This window comes from Octodon degus, unplaced genomic scaffold (genome assembly GCF_000260255.1).
Source record: "Octodon degus isolate 3935 unplaced genomic scaffold, OctDeg1.0 scaffold00012, whole genome shotgun sequence".
In the NCBI taxonomy this organism is placed as follows: domain Eukaryota; kingdom Metazoa; phylum Chordata; class Mammalia; order Rodentia; family Octodontidae; genus Octodon; species Octodon degus.
Window position 1 is genome coordinate 22,859,068 of NW_004524588.1, and position 21,521 is coordinate 22,880,588.

At 41.5% G+C, this 21,521-nt stretch overlaps 1 protein-coding gene across 1 annotated transcript in view; it reads right to left on the bottom strand.

Moving 5' to 3' along the window:
• Positions 1-21,521, bottom strand: part of Cntn5 (contactin 5) — a 499,129-nt gene that overhangs the window by 10,503 nt on the left and 467,105 nt on the right. The window contains exons 19-20 of the mRNA XM_004626235.1: positions 2,579-2,765; positions 2,025-2,137 (exon numbers count right to left, since the gene is read on the bottom strand). Coding sequence (XP_004626292.1) covers positions 2,025-2,137; positions 2,579-2,765 — 300 coding nt within the window. The remainder of the gene's footprint in view (positions 1-2,024; positions 2,138-2,578; positions 2,766-21,521) is intronic.

Sequence of the window (21,521 nt, forward strand, 5' to 3'; positions counted from 1 at the left end):
CCAAGGAGACGACGCCAAGGAGACGCCAAGGAGAAGCCAAGGAGACGCCAAGGAGACGCCAAGGAGACGCCAAGGAGACGACGCCAAGGAGACGCGTGCTGTCCCATCAGGAGAAGCCGGTGGGCAGCTCCTGGCAAGCAGCTTCTCTTATTACTGCTCGCTTGCCATTTTTGAAGTTAAGGATGCGAAACCCAGAGAGATTAAACCATTGATTCAAAGTTACATAAGCACAGTTCAAACCGAAGCTGGCCTCACTCAGGCCAGTGGGCCTTGTTCTAGTTTTTTCAACTACACCACCACAAATGGAAGAGCTATGCTGGAACGTATTCATATACACATTGCATGATCTTCTTAATTGTGTCAAAAATAATTTACTTGGCCATTTTGAAAATGTTGAGTGTGAAGAGACAAGTAGAATAGGGTCAAGGAGACCAGTTGAGGACTGCCGAGCCACACGTGAAGTGTGAGAGCAGGAACAAGGGACGGAGGAGTCTGTCATGAGCAGCGAGGAGCCCCAGGCCACCATCACGGACTCAGCTGCCAGGCGTGCTTCTCCCTTCTCATATGAATCTTCTGTCTTTGTGTCTCTGTCTCTGTGTCTCTCTCTGTGTCTCTCTCTGTCTCTGTCTCTCTGTCTCTGTCTCTCTCTCTCTCTCTCTCTCTCTCTGCATTCTACTTTGCCTTGCTAGCTTGGGAATTATTATGTCTTTTTCATACTGGGATTTGAACTCAGGACCTTGCATTCGCCAGGCAGGCACTGTGCCGCTGAGCTATCTCTCTTAGCTTTTGCAAATTTGGGATATTGGTTGCCATAGTTCTCATGATATTAGACGGGTTCTACAATAGCCTGTCAACATTTCTAGCAATACTTCTCTGCCTAAAAATTAAAGAGTGTGCTTGTGTTAGAGAGAAAGCTGTGGGAACACAAATTTTGGATAAAGAGAACAGAGCTCAGAGCAAGGTTCAGAAATGGCTCACCTACCTTTCCCCGAAAGATCACATTTAATATTCTTGAGGATTAGGGACAGATTTGAATGTATGTGAGTTTGAGCATGAAAAGCTTCTGTGATCTGCACTAATTACAATAAGACATGCTATAGGCCATATACTTTTTTATTTTAAAGAGAAAAAATAAAACAATGTCAAAATAAGATAATAGGATGGTAACTGATAGGTCATACCTTAAAATGATGGGAACAACTTACTATATAAATTTATCTTCCATTTATAATTGTTTCAGTTTATAGTCTCAGAATATCAATAAAACACTGTTACCATCTCACATAGCAGAAACTCTATGTACAAAGTATGTTACAGCCTAAATATTGTGATTAAAATATTTTCCAACCTACCATAAATAATATTGAGCTAATAATAATGTACAGAGTGGTAGACAATGAGTCCCAGCTGATATTATGGAGCAGGAATTAAGCCCACTCAACATATGCACCTCTATTTCAATTTCAGACACAAAGTTGCTTTTCAAAACCAGAAGTGTCGATGTTCCCTCCTTTAGATCTCGCACTGGTTTTAGCTGGGGGAGTGTACGTGAGACACAGAGCTGCTTTGGAGGGTGCTACTCTTTCCCTGGACTCACCTATTTCATGTGCTGAGCTTAGCATTCCCCCAGCCCGCTTCTCTGACAGCAGTCTTCCTACACAATCTGAGATGTCCAGTCTCCGCCATGTGCCAGCCAAGCTTGTCTGCTGGGAGGATGCACCAGGGCCTTCCGCCTGGCGCCGTGCATCGTGGAGCTGTCTTCACACTCCACCTTCCTACCACATTCAGACTGCCATTGCTTTTCTTATTCCTGTTCCTTCACTCCCTGTGCCTGTGTGATTCAAACTCAATTTGGCTTCTCCACCTTTAGGAAGACTTTCCTCATGAGACATAGGATAAAAATGACTTGCAGAAGACAGAAAGCTTGTTAGTGGGTCTTGTTATGCCTCAATGAACAAAATGGCCCATCCTGGGAGCACCAGAGTTGAGATGAGTGTGGAAGGCAGAGATGGAGAAGTACTAACCTTGTAGCCCAGGACTTCCGATTCGTTGACTAAAGGTCTCACAGGTTCCCAGACCAGAGAAACCTGGGGCCCTTGCTGCTCCCACCGGAGGTGGCTAGGCGCTTGGCTAGGAGCTGCAAGATGAAAAGGGAAGGTGAACCAACAGGGATCCTCCGGCACACTTTGCGTGTAAATCTTGCCCAGTACCTCAGTGTTTCTCATGTGGTTAGTAGCTGGCTGACACTCTAGGCTTCCTTCCAGCAGCAATCAGCTAAGGAGGGTTTTGCTCCGGGAGTGTCATTTTAATAGCTACTCTACTGAGCTTTTGAACCTGAATCCTTTTATCTCTCTTCTGTGTCAAAACCGCTTAGCCTTGTTTCACAGAAAGATAACCTTTATCTACCGTGAATGCAAAATGTTTCTGAGCTAGTTTTGGAATTCAGATCTAAGCACTGGAGCAAGACTACGAGTCAAGCCGCCCTCTGCCTTCTTCTAATGCACCTCGCACAGCTTTAAGAAACGTGCGAAGGTGCTGCCCTTTCATCCAGAGCAAACAAGAAGCCCGGGCCACTTACGGGGTTTCCTGGTGGTGGCACTCACTTCGCTGCTTGGTGGCCCGTACCCGGCTCCGTTGTAAGCCCTCACTGTGAAGTGATACAGCGTATTTCCTTCTAATCCTGTCAGGATGATGAATGACTCGTTCCCCCTGGTTTTGACGGTTTCTGCTGCATCCTCCTGTTCCATGTCTTTCCAGTAACCAACCTGTCAGCACATTATCACAAGACAAATTAATTTTGAGGTTTCTCCTGGGACTATGGATGCTTGCATGCTGCCGCCTGTTCTAGGTGACGCGGGAGGCCCCGCTGGGAAGAAATCCCCGGGCTCTGACCTGTCAGCAGGCTGCAGCAACGAGGCCCGGACTGCTGGGAAGTCACTGCCCGCTTGCACCTGTGAGCTGTAGCAGTGCCGCAGCAGTCAGCAGGACAGCCGCGCCGCTCACAGGAAGGGCTGAACACGCTTCCTGGTACTGAGGAGACTCATTCATAGAAGTGCTTGTTCTCGTGTAGGTTATCAGAACCACTTACCATTTATTCATATGCATAAAAATTTGAATAAATTATCTGAGAAAAAAGCATTAAGGATATTTCCTCTTAAGCGTCACAAAAAAGATGAATCATACAAGCTGCAGCGGTTGAATGGAGGGGAGGAAACAGCACTGTGATGAATCGGGGTTGTTCAGACATGGAGGAGCGGGCGCTCGGCGTCAGGGAGGGAGGCAGACACACGGCTTCCCAGCAAGGCTCGGCTGCGTGCTGCGGTCACCTCTCCTGGCCTCTTCACATATCTGATTTCTCTGTTAGGCTCCGCACAGCGTGGCTTTGCTCCGACACAAGAACTTCACACTGCGTCCGTGTACAGAGTTGCCCCATCGCCACCCCAGGTACCGCAGTGAACATAGCTGGCCTCTGCAGGAACCCCTTGTCATTGGTCTGCTGTGGATCTGGAGGGCCACACTCTGTGTCTGCTAAGCTCACCAAGGCAGTGTGGGCCGTGGGGAGTTAGGGACCCAGAGATACTGTAGAGCACGTGTGGGCTGCTGCCTCCAGCTGTGGCTGCACAGTTAGGGAGTCACTACCGCCCTGTTCTCCAAAGGAGCAGGGGATAGGGCGGCATCTCGAGGGGCCCAGCCAGACTCAAGGCTGGAGAGACACAAAGGAAACAAAGAATAGAAAGAGGACGAGGGAAAGGGCAAACTGCAGCTCCAGCTTTTTGATGTGAAGATTACAGGAGTTAGCCATACTTTTTCCTGGTGATATTTTGGATAAATGGTTTTCATAAACATCAAAAACAAAACAAACAAAAAAACCCCTTGAGCCTCTTTTTCCTGCTGGTGTTGTGTGCAGAGTGTGCTATTGGTAGGTAACTGTCTAACTTGCCTCCTTAGAGGAGTGGCCTTTCGCCCTTAGATGGACAGATTAACACACAGGACAGCCCGCTTTGGTTTTCCCTCTGGAGGAGAAGATGACTGCACTTCAGTTCCTAAGACAGACACGTGCTCTACGCTACCTGGCACACTGTTGTTAGTACTTGTCGCTGTTGGAGGGCTGCTGAACGTGGCAGGGGTGCGTGAGTACCGAGTAACCAGAGATGAGCGCAGCGGTACTGCACACCTACTTTACCTTACTCTAGCTTCCTTTTCTATACTAAGAAGATAGAAAATGTAAATTCCTATTTCAAGGGTTCCTTGCAGTTAGGGTTTGGGAGAGGTTTTCGGTCAGCTATTCAGAGGCCGGTGTGTGAAATCTGAAACCAGAGACAAGACGAAGGGCAGACCTTCGCCCTCCTGCTTCTAATGGAAGCACCTTTCCTTTGTTTCCCCTTGCAGCCCCGTTAATGCATGTCTCATTGCCTGGCCATTGGTGGGAACCAGTGAACAGGGCACAGGAAAGGCAAATCACTGCAAGCCTGGTGGGGTTCTGGGCCGGTCAGCAAAGGAGCTCCTGGGATGAGGGTGGCTTCCTGTTTCGTACTGCTCGGATTGTGGAGGCTTTCTGGCCAAGTCGGTGTATACACTTCTTTCTGCAGCTAATGATGTTCTCCTTGGAGCACAGACAGCCTTGTGTTTTGTGGTCAGTCGTAAAGACGGGACTTGAGCATCATCCTTGAATGACCAGCTGGCTTTTATGCTATTTTAACTCTCAATAATTTTGTAAACCATTTAATATCCATCACAAAACACTTTTGCCAAAGATAGTTGGAGTAATTGAACTCTGCACAACTGAATCCTGCTAGATATATATCTATAGGTCTCTATTTTATGTATAAAAGAAGGCTAATAAAACGATCAAGTCCTGTTTGCTCAGCCCTGTCTCTTCACTGAACTGGATGTGCACACAACTGAGTTACGGAACTTTAGAAAGCTGGTTTTGCAAAGCTGGAAGCCTCTAGCACAGCCTCTTTATTCTGTTAGCCCCTTGATTCCTCACTCCAGAGCTAGTTTATCTTATTTGGTGTTGAGCATAGCTTTAAGGAAAAAAAATGTTACTTTCTAGTTACAAATTAGCCAAGAAGTTCTTGGATAAAAAATGCTGCTCTTTCCTGGCTAATTTTGTTGAGGGAGCTATATGGGATTGAATGAAACAAATTATAGTTTTTGATACAAATAATTGAAATATACATTGTAGACTCTTAATATTGCATGTTTAATGTTCTGATTAACTACCACAAAATTGAACGTCCCAAGAAAATATAAAATGCTTCTTAAGTAACCAGTTGTGAGAAGAAATATTGTCTTTACTACTTCAAACTCAGAGTTTGAGATTTTCCAGTTTTGAAAATCCATTCATTCTTGCTCTTGGGAGTACATACAACATTGAGACATCCAAAAAGAATGAGAGAATTGACGATGCACAGTGAAATTACAATTATTTGTCTTGCTATATGGGGGAGGGTTGGAGTGAATGCATGCTGCTTTAGAGTTTGTTAAGCTAGAATTAAGCTTAGAAAGTATTAAAGTTGAAACTCTCTTCTTTGGGTTTCTTTCTCCAGGTATAGATTTCATATTCTCATAAGCTCTGAGTCCTTTTATCTCAGAGCTTGAAATGAAGTCAAGAACGTTACGGAGGTATAAATATTTAAAATGTGAAACCTATCTATTTCTTGCCTTCATGTAATTGTTTTCTTTTATGTGTGTCCCTCCCTAGATTTTTGTGTACATCTCATACACTTACGATGACAATATTGTGCCTATCATACATGTTCTTACTTTCACTGTCCAGCATCACAGTTGCAAATAAGTATTTTCCCATTAAAAAACAGCACTCTGTCATATGCTGTGTCCCACATTTAATCATTATCCTATTGTGGAACATTTGGGTAGCTTCCAACTTTTGTTCTTTTAATTAAAGTGTTGTCACAGATATCTTCATGTACATTATTTACTACTACTAGATTAATTCTTTTCAATAGATTACAAAAAAGATTATAGGTCCCTAAATGACAAAGTTGTCTAAAAGGCGAAATCCCATGCAAGTTTTCAAGTACTGTATACTAATTTTTTATGCCACTTAAAGATGTACATCTAAGTAATGCCCCATAGTTTTGCAAAATCATGGGCTTAAGGACAGAAAACTTGATTTTATTTCAGCATCTGTACTTAACCAGTGACTCCCGGTTTGCTGTTTAAAAAGAAAGCTAAATAATCCTTACCTTAGTTTCATGAATTCCAACTGTTCTGTTGGAGCTGTTCTGATCCCTAATCCTTTAATATTGCCTATTTTTGTTACTTTTAAGCATGTCTCTTCTCTTCCATATTATTTTGATTCTATGCTTTGTCTACGGAAGATTTTTCTTATTTAAAACTGAAGTGATACATACTTTTATTATTGTCAGATACAAAGTATGAAATCTGAATCATGCAACAACTTTAAGAGTATAGATTTGAAATTTACATCTATAGGATTGCTCTTCATAGATCTGGTCATTATTAATGCCATATGCAGTTAGTGATTAGTGGGCAAGCTGGGAATTTTCTCTATACTCACCAGTCTTCATTTAGTTATATAAATGATATTGAAAAATACCTTCTAATATTTTGTTTTCTCATCCCATTTACCCACTTTTTAAAGGCTTTTTAAAGAATAATTTTGAATTCACAGTAAAATTAGGATAAAGAAATGACTCACATTCTCTTCGCACAAGTCCAGACAACCTGCTCAACTATCAGCATCCCTCAGGAGAGTGAAACACTTATGACATCATGAAAACCTACTCTGATACCATCTTACCCAACACTTGTTACTTGTTAGGTTTTTATGAATTGAACTCTTAGGGGCTGAGTAAGTAGTTCAGTGGTAGAAGGGTTGTTGAGTGTGCATGAGGCCTTGGTTCCAGTATCTGCCCTTGGGGAGAAAACCACTTGTCTTAACTCTTACATGCTATTGGTTTATTGCCATGGGGGATACTGGTCAGGGAAGTCTTCGCTAGAGCAGGGACAGCACTGGTGAAGACTGAGAGCTAGGTGGGAGCTAAGCAGGTGAAGAAGGAAGGACAGAAAAAGGAGTATTCGGAGTGAGAGCAGAACACGGTGCATCAGAAGGGCCTGAGGGAAGTCCAGTGTGGTTAACACTGGGCAAGTGCCAGTGCGGGCACAGCTCCATGCCAGGGACACGGACGCAGCCAGAGCCTGGAGTGGGCTTTGTTTAATTGGATGAGCACAATATGTCCTAGCAGTGTGTCTGACACTCTGAAGGCTTTTTAGCAGGAGTTAGGTGGGGAGAGTACCTGGGCCGTGATCAGATTTGGTTTTGGAAGATAACCCTAACAATCAAAGTTATCTTTTAAAGTACATGGATCACTCCTTTTCATTAAGTGAGGTTTCCTATTGGACTCACAATACATTCCTGAGTTATTGGTTTCACTTTCAATATAATTATTGCCCATTAAAAATAACATGCCATAAGCCCACGCAACCTCTTCAACCACTATCCCATTGTGGGGCATCTGCCTGAGTGCTGACTTTCGTTCTTTAACTGAACTGTTGCCAACAGTTATCTTCCCATTTAATATTTCTCACACACTGGATGCGGTTTCTTCACATGCCTGCTACCACTTCCTATTTTTCTCTTTCTGGTTCACGTCCTTCCAAGTGAATGTGCCGCATGTGTTCAATCACTGTCTTGCTTTAGAGCCTTTGAATTTTTGGTGCTGAGTGCTCTTAGCCGTCACCGTTGTCTCCTGCTTTTCATCTAGGGTTTAACTCAGTGGCGAGGGGCCTCTGGCCACCTCTCTTGGGCGACTACCCCTCCTCTTGTTTTTCCTCTTCATCTCACTCTGCTTTACAATTAGCATTACTTACATTTAGCACGGCATAAACTAGTCACACTTACTTGTTTGATCATTTGCTTTATGAGGGTATAGAAGTCAACACTAATGTGTCATAGTGTATAAATGGCTGTGATAGGAAGAATAGGTTGGAAGGGCCCAGAAGATCGGAAGAGCAGTCAGGCGAGTGGCTGGAGTCTGCCCAAATGGAGACTGCCTGGACCCGAGGCACAGTGATGAGCACAGAGGGGGCGCTATGGGGGATGGATTTAGTAATTATTTAGGACACGAAGTCAACAAACCTCAGTGAAGGATTAGTTATGGGACTGGAACTCTCATGATTTTAATATTTCTTGAAATTCTGTGGGATTTCTTTATCTTTTGAAGATAGGATATTTTGGGCAGTCAGTACTATTATTTTTGGGGGGGTCTGTTTCAGGATTTTGTTCACTTTTTGTTGCTGACCATTTTGCTACATATCTTTTATCTTCTCTGTAGATCTCTATTGTTCGTGAACCAAATTTTTTCTGCTTTTCATGTCTACCCTTTTCTCTCTCCTTTTAAAATAAAATTTCTATATGGCTTTTTGTATTCAAGGTTGTTTTTCAGGTTTGTAGTTTAAGCACTGGTTTAAATAGTTTTCACAGTTTTGAGTTTGGGTCTGATTGCTTCCAATGAATATTTTATTGACTTTGCTGTTGATTGCTATCACACTTTCTTACTAACCTGAACTGCTCCTTCAATATCAACAACTATGCTTATTTACCTCATGGGGATCTAGAACCATATGGTTAATTTTTTTCTGATTTATAAAAACATTTCTGATTAAAAAGGAATTCATACTGAGCCCGACCATTGTTCCCTCTTCCAAAGATTTTCCTTTTGCCTAATCACTGTTTGATCTTAGTCAACTGATTATCAAGTGGGAAAGTGTTGTAAAAAGGAATTGAAGGTTATCTGAATACAAAACACACATCAGGAGGCTGCATCTTCCTGCACTGGCCTGTGCTATGTGGTGGATGTTAGATTATGGTTGCTGGGATGAAGTCCAATTCGCATTTCTAGAGACAGCACAAAGAAACCCACTGACGTCTATGTCACGAGACAAAGATTCATGGGCCTGGTGTAGTTTGTTTCACTGAAGCAAAGATAAAAGAGAAGGAGGCCAGAGGCTATTGCATTGCTTGCTTGAACCTAGAAAATGGAATTTTGAGGCTGGGTCATTGCACAAAGATGAAAGGAAAGAAAACCTAGAAAACAGGGTAATAATTTTGCTTCATACCACACACTGCCTGCAGTGAGGACTGTCTTTCCTCACCATTTCATGGGTACTTTAAGGGTGATTAAGGAAAGCTTGTTGTATTGCTTCCATTGAATTCGCTGTCATTCCTAAATGCAAAACCATAATTAATGTAAATTGAGGACTAGGAAAAAGATGCTGTATTGTTAACATAGCTTCTCTACTGCTTTCTCACTTTAGAGTCATTTTAAAACACTCTGACCATTTTTTTCTTTTCTACAAATTGCCCAATTGCTTCTTATATTCTTCTTCCCTCATGCAGCATTTATGATCAGCACACATGTCCTTTCACCAAATTCCAAAATCCTATACGGGGAACACATTTCTTGTGGAAGATAAATCTGTTTTGGTTGGCGAATGTGCCTGCACGCGTCAGTTGAGCCCATCTCGTTTCCTAATCTCCTGAGTTTCACATTAGGGGTGGTTATTAAATTGACTATTCACAATGAATACTCTGAGACACTGTGGCAGTCAGTACTATTAGACTGCATGCATATGAGTTGCTTTGTTCCCAGAGTAATTTTATCATAAAGGACACAATTTAATGACTCAAATAAGATAAATAAACAATGCTTAGTTAAACTTCTGAATATTTATGAGGCAGTGCAATGGTGATTGGAGGATATGATGTTCAGATATTTAAAATGCAGCAGGAACATAATAATGGAGATCACTCACTGAATAAATTTGTATTTATTTTTCCTAGATGGTGTTTCTATTACCTAAGAAAACACACTAAAGAAGCCTGGCAATAAATGTAATTGAATTTCTTCTTAATTCTCTGTACATAGCTCATTGTTGGTGCTTACAGGCATTGGTTCCTTCTTTACCTTCTTTACACAAATGTTCTAAAAAAGAGTGTATTGAATAGAGAAAATTGGCAGTATTTTATTACGGTGAATGTACCTGAAGAGGTTTTAGGAGATGACCTATAAACCCTCAGAGTCTCTTAACTGATTTTAGATAAATGAAAGAATAAATCTTAGGATCTGAAGGCTACTAATTCAGGTAGAAAATAATATTTTTAAAATTATATATTAATCATATACTATAAATGAGATGCTGGAATGGAGATTTTTGGAAATTTATAGGCTGAATGTATGTTAGAGTAAAAAAAAATTCAGCGATAAGTTCAACTTAAGATGTCCAAAGAGACAGTACGTTGTAGACCCAAATGAAGCAGAAAGAAGGGTATGGTGATGACGGGAGGACAACTTAATGAACTAGAAGAACAATAAGGAACATGAGAGAGCCAGAGTTAATTCTGTGAAAGGATTTCAAATTGCGTGAATGTCCGGATCAAACATGGTCAAGGGAGGCAGAGGGGAGGCAGGGTGGGGAAGAAGTGAGGTTGTACAAACTGTTGATAAAAGAAAATAGCACTGGGAATATTAACAAGGATACTGATAGGAACTGGAGGACTAACTCGTCATACTTTGTTCCACATGACAGTTCCAATGTCTCGTTATACACCCAAATGCGTACAGAAGCTAGAGCACAGTGTACTCCTGGAAAGCTGAAACTGTAATAGGTAAGAGCTATGAATTTGTGACTATTTTTAAAGATTCCTCCAGGCTTTCTGACTATGTTAGGGAAAGCCTGCAGCCTTATCGGTGGGGGCTGCAGAGGAAGCTCAGTGCAGAAAGAACAGCTGGAAATGTAAGATGAAAACACAAGAAGTGAGAGAACTGTGGACATGGTAAGAACCCACGTGCAAGTTTTAGCCTGTTCAAATTCTTGGCTGAATAGAACATTATGCTTACCCAAGGAGAAACACTGAGGCACCTGGTAAATAGCATAGATAGTGACTAAGGCTGCACTCGAACATAGAGTTAGATTAGGCGCGATCACTGGGCTTGCTACTTTTTAATGCGAGTGCATTTTCTAATCTGTGTGTCCTTAGGAAACAGGGAGGTAGCAAGTTTTCAAAGTTTATATATTAATAGAATTTTTTCAACAAATCGTATTTGGTGAAAGAAAGCACTGGCTAAGATTTGCTTCAAAACAGTGCAGGATTAACCATGCTTATATATAAAACAGATTACTCATTCTTTCAAGGTGAGTTTTGAGAACATGGGAATCCTTGTACTGCTTGTGGTTCACATATTACTTTCTACGGTTACTATTATTAATAGCGGGCCCAAACTGGAAACAAGCTTAGTGTACTCCTGAGGTAGAACGGTGTGCGGTGGGACATGCGTCCAGTGCCGTTTAGGAGGTGGTGTGAACTACAGCCGCACACTGTACGCATGCAGCTTACTGTGGAATGAAAAGTGCAAGAGAAAAATGCATACACAATTTGCCAAATGAGCAAAACCAATCAGTGTTATTGGAAGTCAGGATGGTGTTTATTTTTTGGGGGGCGGGGGCGGTGAGACTAGCACTACAAGAGATAGAAGGTAAATCTCAGTTTTCGTAAAGTTTTGCTTCGTGGCGTGGGTTATGGCTACATGGTTTATTTACAATACAATATAGTAACTCACCGAGTTACTATGTGCAGTTATGATTTACATATATGTCTGTCTGTAGGTTTACAGAAATTCTTGTCATTTAGAAAATAAAGTCTTGGCTACTTAGTAATTGGCAATTAGTCAAGTACTAATGGGAATTAATATGCTACTAATCATAACTATTTGTATTTATCGCAGTCAAACATTTTATAAAATCTGTCCACTTCTAGCATATTGATCTGGTCTGTGACTCTATTCACTGCTCCACAAAATTAATTGCCAGGTGTTTGAAATATAAATATGGCCTTCGAAAGGAGGATTTCATTTTAATTTAGTAATTCTCAAATGGGTTGTTTTATACATTCTTTTTTTAAAAAAAAAGATTTATGTATTTATTTGGTACAGGGTCTTGCTACACAGCTCAGACTCGTAGCGATCCTTCTGTCTCAGCCTCCAACCCCCCACCCCCGCGGGATTATAGGAATGAGCCGCCACGCCCGTTTTGGGGCTGTACAGAGTGACTGGGCACAAAGCCCGGACCTCGTGCTCGTAAGCAGGCACTGAGACCACCACACTACCTGCCCAACCCCTCAAGTGAGTTGTTTTAAGAAAACGTCAGCAAAAACGATTGAACTTTTGCAAAATAAAATCAAACTTGTTGATGTTTGTTATTTAAGAGTTTATGCTTTGTAGGAAGTGTGACCTGCTCGGGGTCACCGGGCCTCCTTGGTGGCGGTGACGCACTCCACACCTGTGCTGGAGAGAGGAAATGGGCAATGTTTCTGTACGCAGTAAAAGGCAGCACAAACACGGCTTCGGTTTCGTGATGGTAAAATAGCGTATTCAGCAAAGATAGTCTATCCTAATATTTTAAAAATAAAATGGTTTGTGTGGAATTTTTAGTAGAAAAAAATTCAAGTAATTTGTCTTGTAGGGTTTCCGTCATGAAGCCATTCATCTAGATACAAATGAAACAAAGCAGAGTAAACTCCTGAACGAATTCTTCAAGGTTGCCTTTCTGCAGGGACAGGGAAGGACCCACGTACGCAAAAGGCACATGAGCTGTTCAATTTTTTTCATGGGCTGATGTTTGAAAAATAAATAGTTCTAGTTAGCTTCTTGGTCTAGACAGTAAGTTGAGAAGGCAACTGAATGATAATGACATGAAAGCCTTTTACTTAAAACCAGAGTTCACAGAATTTCAGGAAGAACTGCTACTGCTTTTTCTTCCGCTGTTCAAGGTCTTGCACTCTTAGGTTTACGTAGTCATGATAAGAAGCCAAGAGGCTCCGGGGCACAGCTGCTGCCCAGACACCTCATGGAGAAGAGGGCCAGGCTTTGTTTCAGCCCTTTGGTGGCTGCTGCACGTCAGCTCTCTTTCCCCCTTAGCTTATGGCTGAAATTCCATTTCATCCACACGGAAGCCTCCCTCCCTCTGCTGTGTGAATTAAGTGCAATCTGCCTATCTTGAGTGGTTGTCGCACAGCCGTGAGACCATTCGCTTTTGTCTCATGCTCTGATGATTAGTGTCAGATCATAAAGCACAGAACAATAACAGTTTTGTCCCTTCTCCCCTTAAGAAATCTGCACCATAACTTATTTTATAAAGCCAAACGCTGCTGAGGTCTTTTCAGTGCAATCAATACAAGCAAATGGCTTTAGTGACTTGTCTAAAATGAACTTCCAAGTCACATACCTTCTGGAAGTTTTCAAGCAAACACATGCAGGTCTCTGCATAGCCCAAGGAAAGGAGTTGCTAGGGCTGCCTCCCAATGACAATTGCAAAGAGGGACAAATTGCTTTGTTTTTGTTTTCTCTTCATATTAACACTAAAGAATTTAGAATTAGGACACTGTACACTTCTCCCCATGCTACAAAAAAATTGTTATTTATTGTTAAAATGAGGCTCACTATTAAAAATTAATATACAATTAATAATTTTCTTATAAAAATAGGAGAACAAATACAGACATTGTACATTCAGCAATCATGGGGGACTTTATTTCGCAAATAGAAGAGACATAATATTTTTAAAGCCTTATATCTAATGAGAAAAGTTACTTTTTTATTCTATAAGTAAAATGATTTCATTCATTATTTCATTTAGGAAAATAGATGACGTTTTAGGAAGATAACCCTATGGTCATGTAGGTACAGAAACGTATGCAGGTGACCAAAATGTACAGTGAGTGCTTAAATGAAAGGCCACTACACCACGAGGTGCATTGTCGTCAGGTCCCCTAAGAACTTTCCCCTCGGCCTGACTGCACCCAGCCTTCCCCACTGTCTGAAGCAGATCTGGGATTCCTCTTTGCGGCCTTACAAGTTGGGCTAAAACATGCAAGGAATGCTGCCGCGGAGGGCCATCCAGAAGAGCGGCAGTCGCATCCTGCACCGCAGGATGCTGTGTTCCTGTCTGCCTTAGTCACGGGTGCTGGCACCGTGCACCTCTGGCCCAAGCCAAAATCACTGTGAGAGGTGCACATTTCTAATCAAGCAGGACACTGAGGTAGCTGACAGCACAACTGGAGACGCCATGAAAGGAAACTTCCGGAACTGCTTCAGAGAGCAGTAACAGTGCCATCAACGGTGAGGCAACGGTGTTCAAGGCGGAGGGTATTTTGAGAACGATTAATGACAATGTATATTTAACTGTAAAACATTTAAAAAAATTATGCATTCGCCATATTTTTCAGTCATAACTTCTAAACCCATACAGAGCACTGACATGGATTTATTCTAACAAATATTTCATGAAGATCTTGATGGCAAAGAATCCTGGGGTAATTATGGACACAGAATTATAATATTCCAATGTCTTTCATTTTCATTTGCATAAAATTTTCATAAATTTCCCTTACTCCTGTATATAAGCTTTTTGAGGCCAAGGACTATACTTTATACATGTATATATTTCTGGTACATAGTATAGTATTTGATATTGAACTCAGGCCCTTGCGCTTACCAGGGAAGCACTTATTCTACTGAGCCATCTCCCCGGCCCTATTGATAAGTATTTTATGAGTGAAGGAACTATCACAGTTTCTTTTATCATGCTTCCAGATCAGGGAAAATTAGAGAAAAGCTTATGAGCTTTGGCCTTATCCTTCATTGTCCTTTCTTTCCAAAGTGGCATATGGTCTGAATTGGTATCATGGTCATAAGATTCCTGTATTCTCTGAAAAGCTGTAGTGGCTTTACTCTAGGATTCAGGGATTATCATTCCCAGTGCACTTCAGCACTGGTGGGTTCATAAATTCAGGGCAGAACCTAATAATTTACATGCACGGGCCAGTGACAGAGATAGCGATCCAGATGGAGAGGATTTTCATGGTTATTCATGAAACAAAGTTGTTCAGTAAATTCAACCGCTTTCCAACTTTCAATCATGCTGCATATCATACGCTAGAAATTTCACATGTCTCAATGCTTTCAGTGTTTATTATCTGCAGCCATAAAATCTCAAGTAATGAATATAAGTAATGAATTCTCAAATGCACTGTCCTAAGAAAATATCAACAAAATTGTTCAAATATTTGTAGAACACAGTTAGATGGTTTGACGTCCATATCTGAGATTCATGGTTATTTTTTATGGGTGATGTTGTTAAAAGAAGCTTTCTTTACACGGGGAAGTTCCCATCTAATTGTGGTATTAATCAATGCCTAAGGATGGACTCACTACAAGTGGAAAGAGATGATATCCCTAGAATATCCTCAAGTTCCTCACCATTAAATATGTTTTCTAGGGTTAGGGTCTGTCACCACTCTAACTCTGTCATTTTTTTTCTTTTTCTTTTTTTGAGGTAGTGGGGATTGAACTCAAGACTGCACTTGCCAGATAGGCGCTTATTCTACTGAACTATCTCCCCAGCCCTTCCAACTCTGTCTTTTAATATAATTCTTTGTACTACCTTAATTGCCACAACTGGTGTATTCCATAGGGCAATTAGTGAATTTAATAATAAAATCAATTGATGATTGATTTCAATTAATTGATTAATGTTTTTGAAAAAGTTACATTAGTTGAAAATGCAAATTAGTTTAAGTCAAGTCCCTAGTTTATTATTTTTTAAGTCGATTAAGATGTATGGAGGGGCCGGGGAGATGGCTCGGTGGAATAAGCGCCTCCCTGGCAAGCACAAGGGCCTGAGTTCAATCCCCCATTCTGACAAAAGAAAAAGAAAAGATGTAATGGAATGCTCCTCCTGGAGGCAACAGTGACACAGGTAAGTGAACAAGACATTGACAGATGGCACTAGGAGAAGGCTTGAGAAAACTCCTGTTGCTCTCCTGTAGGTCTGCTTCAGGTAAAAGAATGAGAAAACCAAGCTATCAGTTAAAAGTAGCTATCTGGAGTTTGGATCAAGACCTAAAAAATACAGCCAAAGACAAAACACAAAAACAAACTAAGAACAGAGAAGCCAGCCCCTTCCTGGCCTGTGAACTTTATAGGGGCAGCAACTCCACCTGTTCAGCTATTTCACTCATCATTTTAGCCTGAGCACTGCAATGAAACAGCAAGCCCTCAATAAGTACTAGTTGAACAGCTAACTAAATAATAAACGAGATTCTGATGAAGCACGCGAAGAGCCAGATCAGGGGGTCCGAGACCAAAGTTTCATGGAAAACCAAGTATCACAATTAGAATCTGGGTCCAGCCAAATCCAGGAGCTTCTGCAGTAAGACTGCAAGTGGAGCTGGGAGAATACAGCGATGGAGACCGAGAGGAGGGATCGGCAAAGACCTCGAGAGCTTCAAGACCTCTGCAGCTGTGATGATGCCCATCTTATCTCTAGCTCATCCTAAGAGTAGCCTCTCCTCCCTCATAGAAAACACATAGGGTTCAGATTCAAGTGAGAAACTCATTTTATTTATTAAGTAAAATGAATTGAGGGGGTTAATATGATGCATTCCACACATTATTGAATGCTACATTGTGTATTTTGGAGGTACAGTTCTCAACATCAAAATGGCAAATGAGTACATATTTGACAGGGAACATTCTAGAAGGAAATAAGTCTGTGCATATGACTTCAAAAATAATTTATCCGTCCTTTTCTCTCCCCTCTTATACTGGGTGCCACAAGCAGAATTTCCCACATAAAAGTCTCATCATTTAACTGCTTTTGTCTGAGGCTAAAATAGTTTTTCCACAGTGATTAATTAGATTTTTTTATAATCTTTGGTGCAAAAATATGTAGATATGGAATCTTCCTTTTAGCCATTTCTGATACCAAAAGTGGAGAGCTCTGATTTTCATGTACATCAAGCATCTTGATATCCTCACAAGAGACCTAGATAATTTCTAGCAAATAAAGGTGCTGGCAGCTGAGAACTCTGAACTGAAGTCCCCCCTTCCTCCCAAATGATTGCTATGAACCATTGTTTGGATAACAGTGATATTAACAGGGAAATTAAGTGTTCATGCCCGAAATTACTAGATTGGTAACGTAAGAGATAGGATTACTTATTTGGTGCCAAAGACTTCTTAGTCGAAGATCAAATTGCACTTTTCTATCTTCATCTCATTGAGACCTCCTAGAAGACTTATGCACAGAGGTCAGCATCTTTTCTTTGATCACCTCTCTCAGGTTTCTTTTGACAATTTGTACCTTATTTTCCCTCTACCACGCTGATGTCCCCAAGCTAGTCTCATTGCCAATACCTCCTCTTCGGCAAAACCTTTAAACACAAAGTGCCAAGTCCCCTTGCTGCCCTCTTCTCTTTTGCCCCAGAAGTTTTATTTTTAGGTGCTTTCATTTAATAACATGGCTTTCTGAGTCAGGTCTTCAGCTTTGATTTGTGGATTAGATTCCAAACTGGTACGTCCCGCTGCTTACTTGATATACTTAGATTTCTAAAGGCATCTCTAACTTCTTGTGATCAAAACAGAACTCTTTATTTCCCTCTTTGTTCAGTTTCCCTCATTTCTGGGGTAAATGGAACAATTTACCCATTTGCCCAATCCAACAATGCAGAAAGAATTAATTCTCTTCTAACCAGTCCGCAGATCCTGCCAGCCTTGCCTCTGAAATCCATCCACTTCTTTCCCACTTGGCTGCCAGGCCTTAGTCTAAATCACCATCATTTCTTCCTTACAATATTGCAAAAATCTTCTAATTTCTACTCCTTCACCTTTCTCTTCTTTCCCTTTTCATTCTTTACAAAAGAAAAGCCAGTGTTATTTTTAATGTCATTCTCAACCCTAAATTACTCTTTGCTTTTCACTACATTTGGAATAAAATACAAAGTCTCTCCAAAATGTCTATATATCCCTACATAATTCTCCCTGTGCCCAATTCTACTTTTAATCCCATTCATATCAGTGATTACTGAAGCCCGGTGTGCTGTTTCTTTGTGTAACTCAAAAGAACTGTATTTGTTCTGTTTTAAATTAGTGCATATTGTTGTGTTAGTTTATTTAGCTCGCTTTTTTAAAACTTTCCTTTCCTCTATTAGGATGACATGTTTATGAAAGCAGTACATTGTCTAGCTGGGAAAAATAAGAGCAGAACCTTATAACACTGCCCAGTCTTTTCCATGGAGTACGCACTGCCATGCTAGTAACTGCATTTTCAGACACCGGAGGGAAAGTTAAAATTAGCGCTACAAAAGAGGCTCACCAGATTGATACGAGTACATAAAAATTTAAGCCAGTGTCATGAGTTTTGGTGACAAGTGGCCTTGTTTCAAGTACCTCTCTTGCCAGCATGCGCATCAGCAAATACAGCAAGGATTGTGTTGGGGACAGTGTGGAGGCGAGAAAGAGGAGGACGGAGTCTTGGTCGTTAGGGGACGTGATGTTTTAGCAATATTTAGGCAGCTCATTTACAGAGTGATGTCTTGTGTGGAAATGTAGGTGGGATGAGGATGAAAACAGTGCGTTCCTGGGTGGGGGGATGCTGTCTTTAATGGTGCAAAACTTGCATGTAGGAGGAAGCAGGCGAGAGATGCTGATAAGCTTCATGTTTACGCTTTCGGTCTTAAGTCTCCACGTAACTGGCTAGCTGAGAGGCCATATGAATCAAAATCAGTCTTCTTAAGTATGTTTTCTTTAAATTTATAAGTAATGTAGTTGACCATTAAATTGTATTTAATTATTTTCTGGTTATAAAAGATACTTAGTTTTATAACCAACAAATGTTGAGTTTTTCTGCTGTTTAAAGTCCACATTTTAATGTTTTTGTAATGCATTATAAAGTATAGAGGTTACTGCATCCATGGAGTCTGATTTCTGTGCATCAATTTTCAGAATTTGTATCATTTTAGTTTAAAAATAGAGTCATTTTGATGATATTACAAAATGTGATTCATTACTATGCGCTTTTAGAGATACTGCATTTTTGCTTGTGATCAGTTGTCATCCTGAATGAAATATATTTAACAAAAACACAGTGTTCTGGAGTGTTACCCTTGATCTTAAACTCAAGGCAAACTTTGATCAAAGTGTTAGGAAAACCTCTCTCATCAAATCTGTTAAGAGTTTCTTCCACATCCATGTGGAACTTCGGTGATGTGTGCACATATGTGCACATGTGCATCTGTATGTGCCTACACATGTATGCATGTACATGCAGATGCACGCATGAGACAGATTCCCACTGTGCTTCCCAGGCTGGTCTTGAACACCCGACGCGGCAGCCCTCCTGCCCCAGGCTTTCTCATAGCTCTGTGTGCCAGCCTCAGCCTCATCGTTGTCTTCTTGCCAGCATTTGCTCCCGAGAACAGAATGAATTTCTTCTCTTGGCTTCTGGAAGTTTCTTGCTGCTCTCGCAGTTTCTTCACCCAGATCTTCCTTTCTCAAGGACTCTGCTGGGGTCAGTTCTCAGCTACCTTCTTTGTCAGTGTTCAGCAATCTCAGTCATTGCATGTACAGTAACTATTTACAGGGCTGGAGATGTAGCTCAGCGGCCCAAGTGCCTGCCTGGCAAATGCAAGGTTGTGAGTTCAATTCCCAAGCCAATAAATAAATAAAAATAAACTATATACTGGTAATGCTTTGGAATTGTCCAATCTTCCGTCTTTTTTATGTAAAATTACTTTGACAACTTGTTACAGAAATAAAAATGGTTTGGACTGGGCACACAGCTGGGTGGCAGTACACTTGCCTGCCATGCTGGAGGTCATGGTTTGATTCCTAGTGTCACACAAAACCAAACCAAATGAAGCCAAACCAAACCAAAATAAAGGTTTATAAAACTTTACTCATTAAAAATGATACTTGATTTTTCAACCCAACTCTACTTCTTTCTGAGTTCCATGCTTCTGTGAATGATAATGCTAGTTTGAACATTTTGTTGGATTAGAAAATTAAGAATTATTGTTCATTCTCTCTTTCATAGCCCATGACCACTTAATTATCAAATCTTCATCTCCACATTCAAAGTGCATATCGCACGAGGCACACTTCCCTTCACGCGCACTGCTATCACCGTGTCCCATCTCCTCCCTGAGGTACTCCCAAGAGCCTGATTTCTATCTGCTGGACAGAAGGCAGGTCTAAGAATCACACCTATTGACATGTTCTCTGTATTACAAATGCTTGTGCGCCTCCTTCTTATATTAGCGCAGTACTCAAGCTTTGCTCTGGTTCACAAGACTGCACAGCATGTGGTCTCTGTTCCAGGGGTCTTTCCTGCATCTTGCCACATCTCCCTGTCCTCACAGATCTCCCCTCTCTTTCTCATTCAGTATCAAGTCTTTGCAAATATCCTAGCCTTAGGAGGGAGGTCTTTTCAGCCTCTGAAAATACTAGCTTAACTTTTTACCTTCTTGCTCTCTCTTATTTTTCTGAAGAGGGTCCATCAACAATTGAAATTATATCACACACATTTTAAGAATGTTTTGGTATTACTGACCTCTCTACTACAATGTAAGTTTCAAGAAAGAGCCACCTTTATTTTGCTCATCACTTTGTTCCTATATTTATATCAAAACATGTTATTTTAGCAGGCCTTCATAAATATTTATTGAATTAGTGAATGAGGGCCAGGGAGATGGCTCAGTGGAATAAGTGCTTCCCTGGCAAGTGCAAGGGCCTGAGTTCAATCCCTGGTTCCACAAAAAAAAAAAAAAAAAAGAAAAGTGAATGAATGATATACATTTAAGAAGAGAAAAGTGGTCCACATCTTGAAATCCTCATGATTGCTGCAGGGTACAATAGCGTCACACCAATACAGTGACTCGTGGTGATTGCATCAATGACAGGCCTTTAGGATAGACAAGGTTGAGATCACGGTGTGAGGACCCCCACTGAGCTGCAGGAGATAGGCCCGCAGCACCCCAGGCCCCCGAATGCACATGCGACTTGCTAAATTGCACGCCGGACACCTGTCCCCCGGATCCGCCTGGGGGATCTAGGGTGGACACACACTTGGCTCATTATTTTTAAGAGGTTGCACTCCTTGGAGTCAGAACTTAAACCAAGGATTTGCACTTATGCACTGTAACATGAGCGTGCTTGCAGAGAAGGCCTACAGGGCAGGGAAAAATGTTGCCCGGGAGGTCAAGCAAGTGTGTGACTCCAAGGGCCGGCCAAATAGCTCAGCAGATTAAAGCACCTGCAGGCAGACACAGGGATGGGGGGTTTGATCCCCAAGCCTCCTGTGCTGGCCCCGCCCCTGGGACGCACTGAAATGGCAATTGAGACTAGGCACGGTGGTGCACACCTGTAATCCCAGCTCTTGGGAGGCTGTAAACAGGCGAATCTCTATGAGTCCGATCTAGTAATAAGACCCTGAACATCCTGTAGATCCTTCCCCAAAATGCAAAAAAAAAAAAAAAAAAAAAAAAAAGTGCGTGACTCAGATAATCTGACCTGGGACTGGTGCATACAGCATGGGCTCTGCACTGCAGGTTGCACCAGGACATTATTTCTCCTTGTGGCAAGAGACTAGGATAAATTGGGGTAAATTGGGCATTGGGTTCAGCTGCCTTGTGAGGG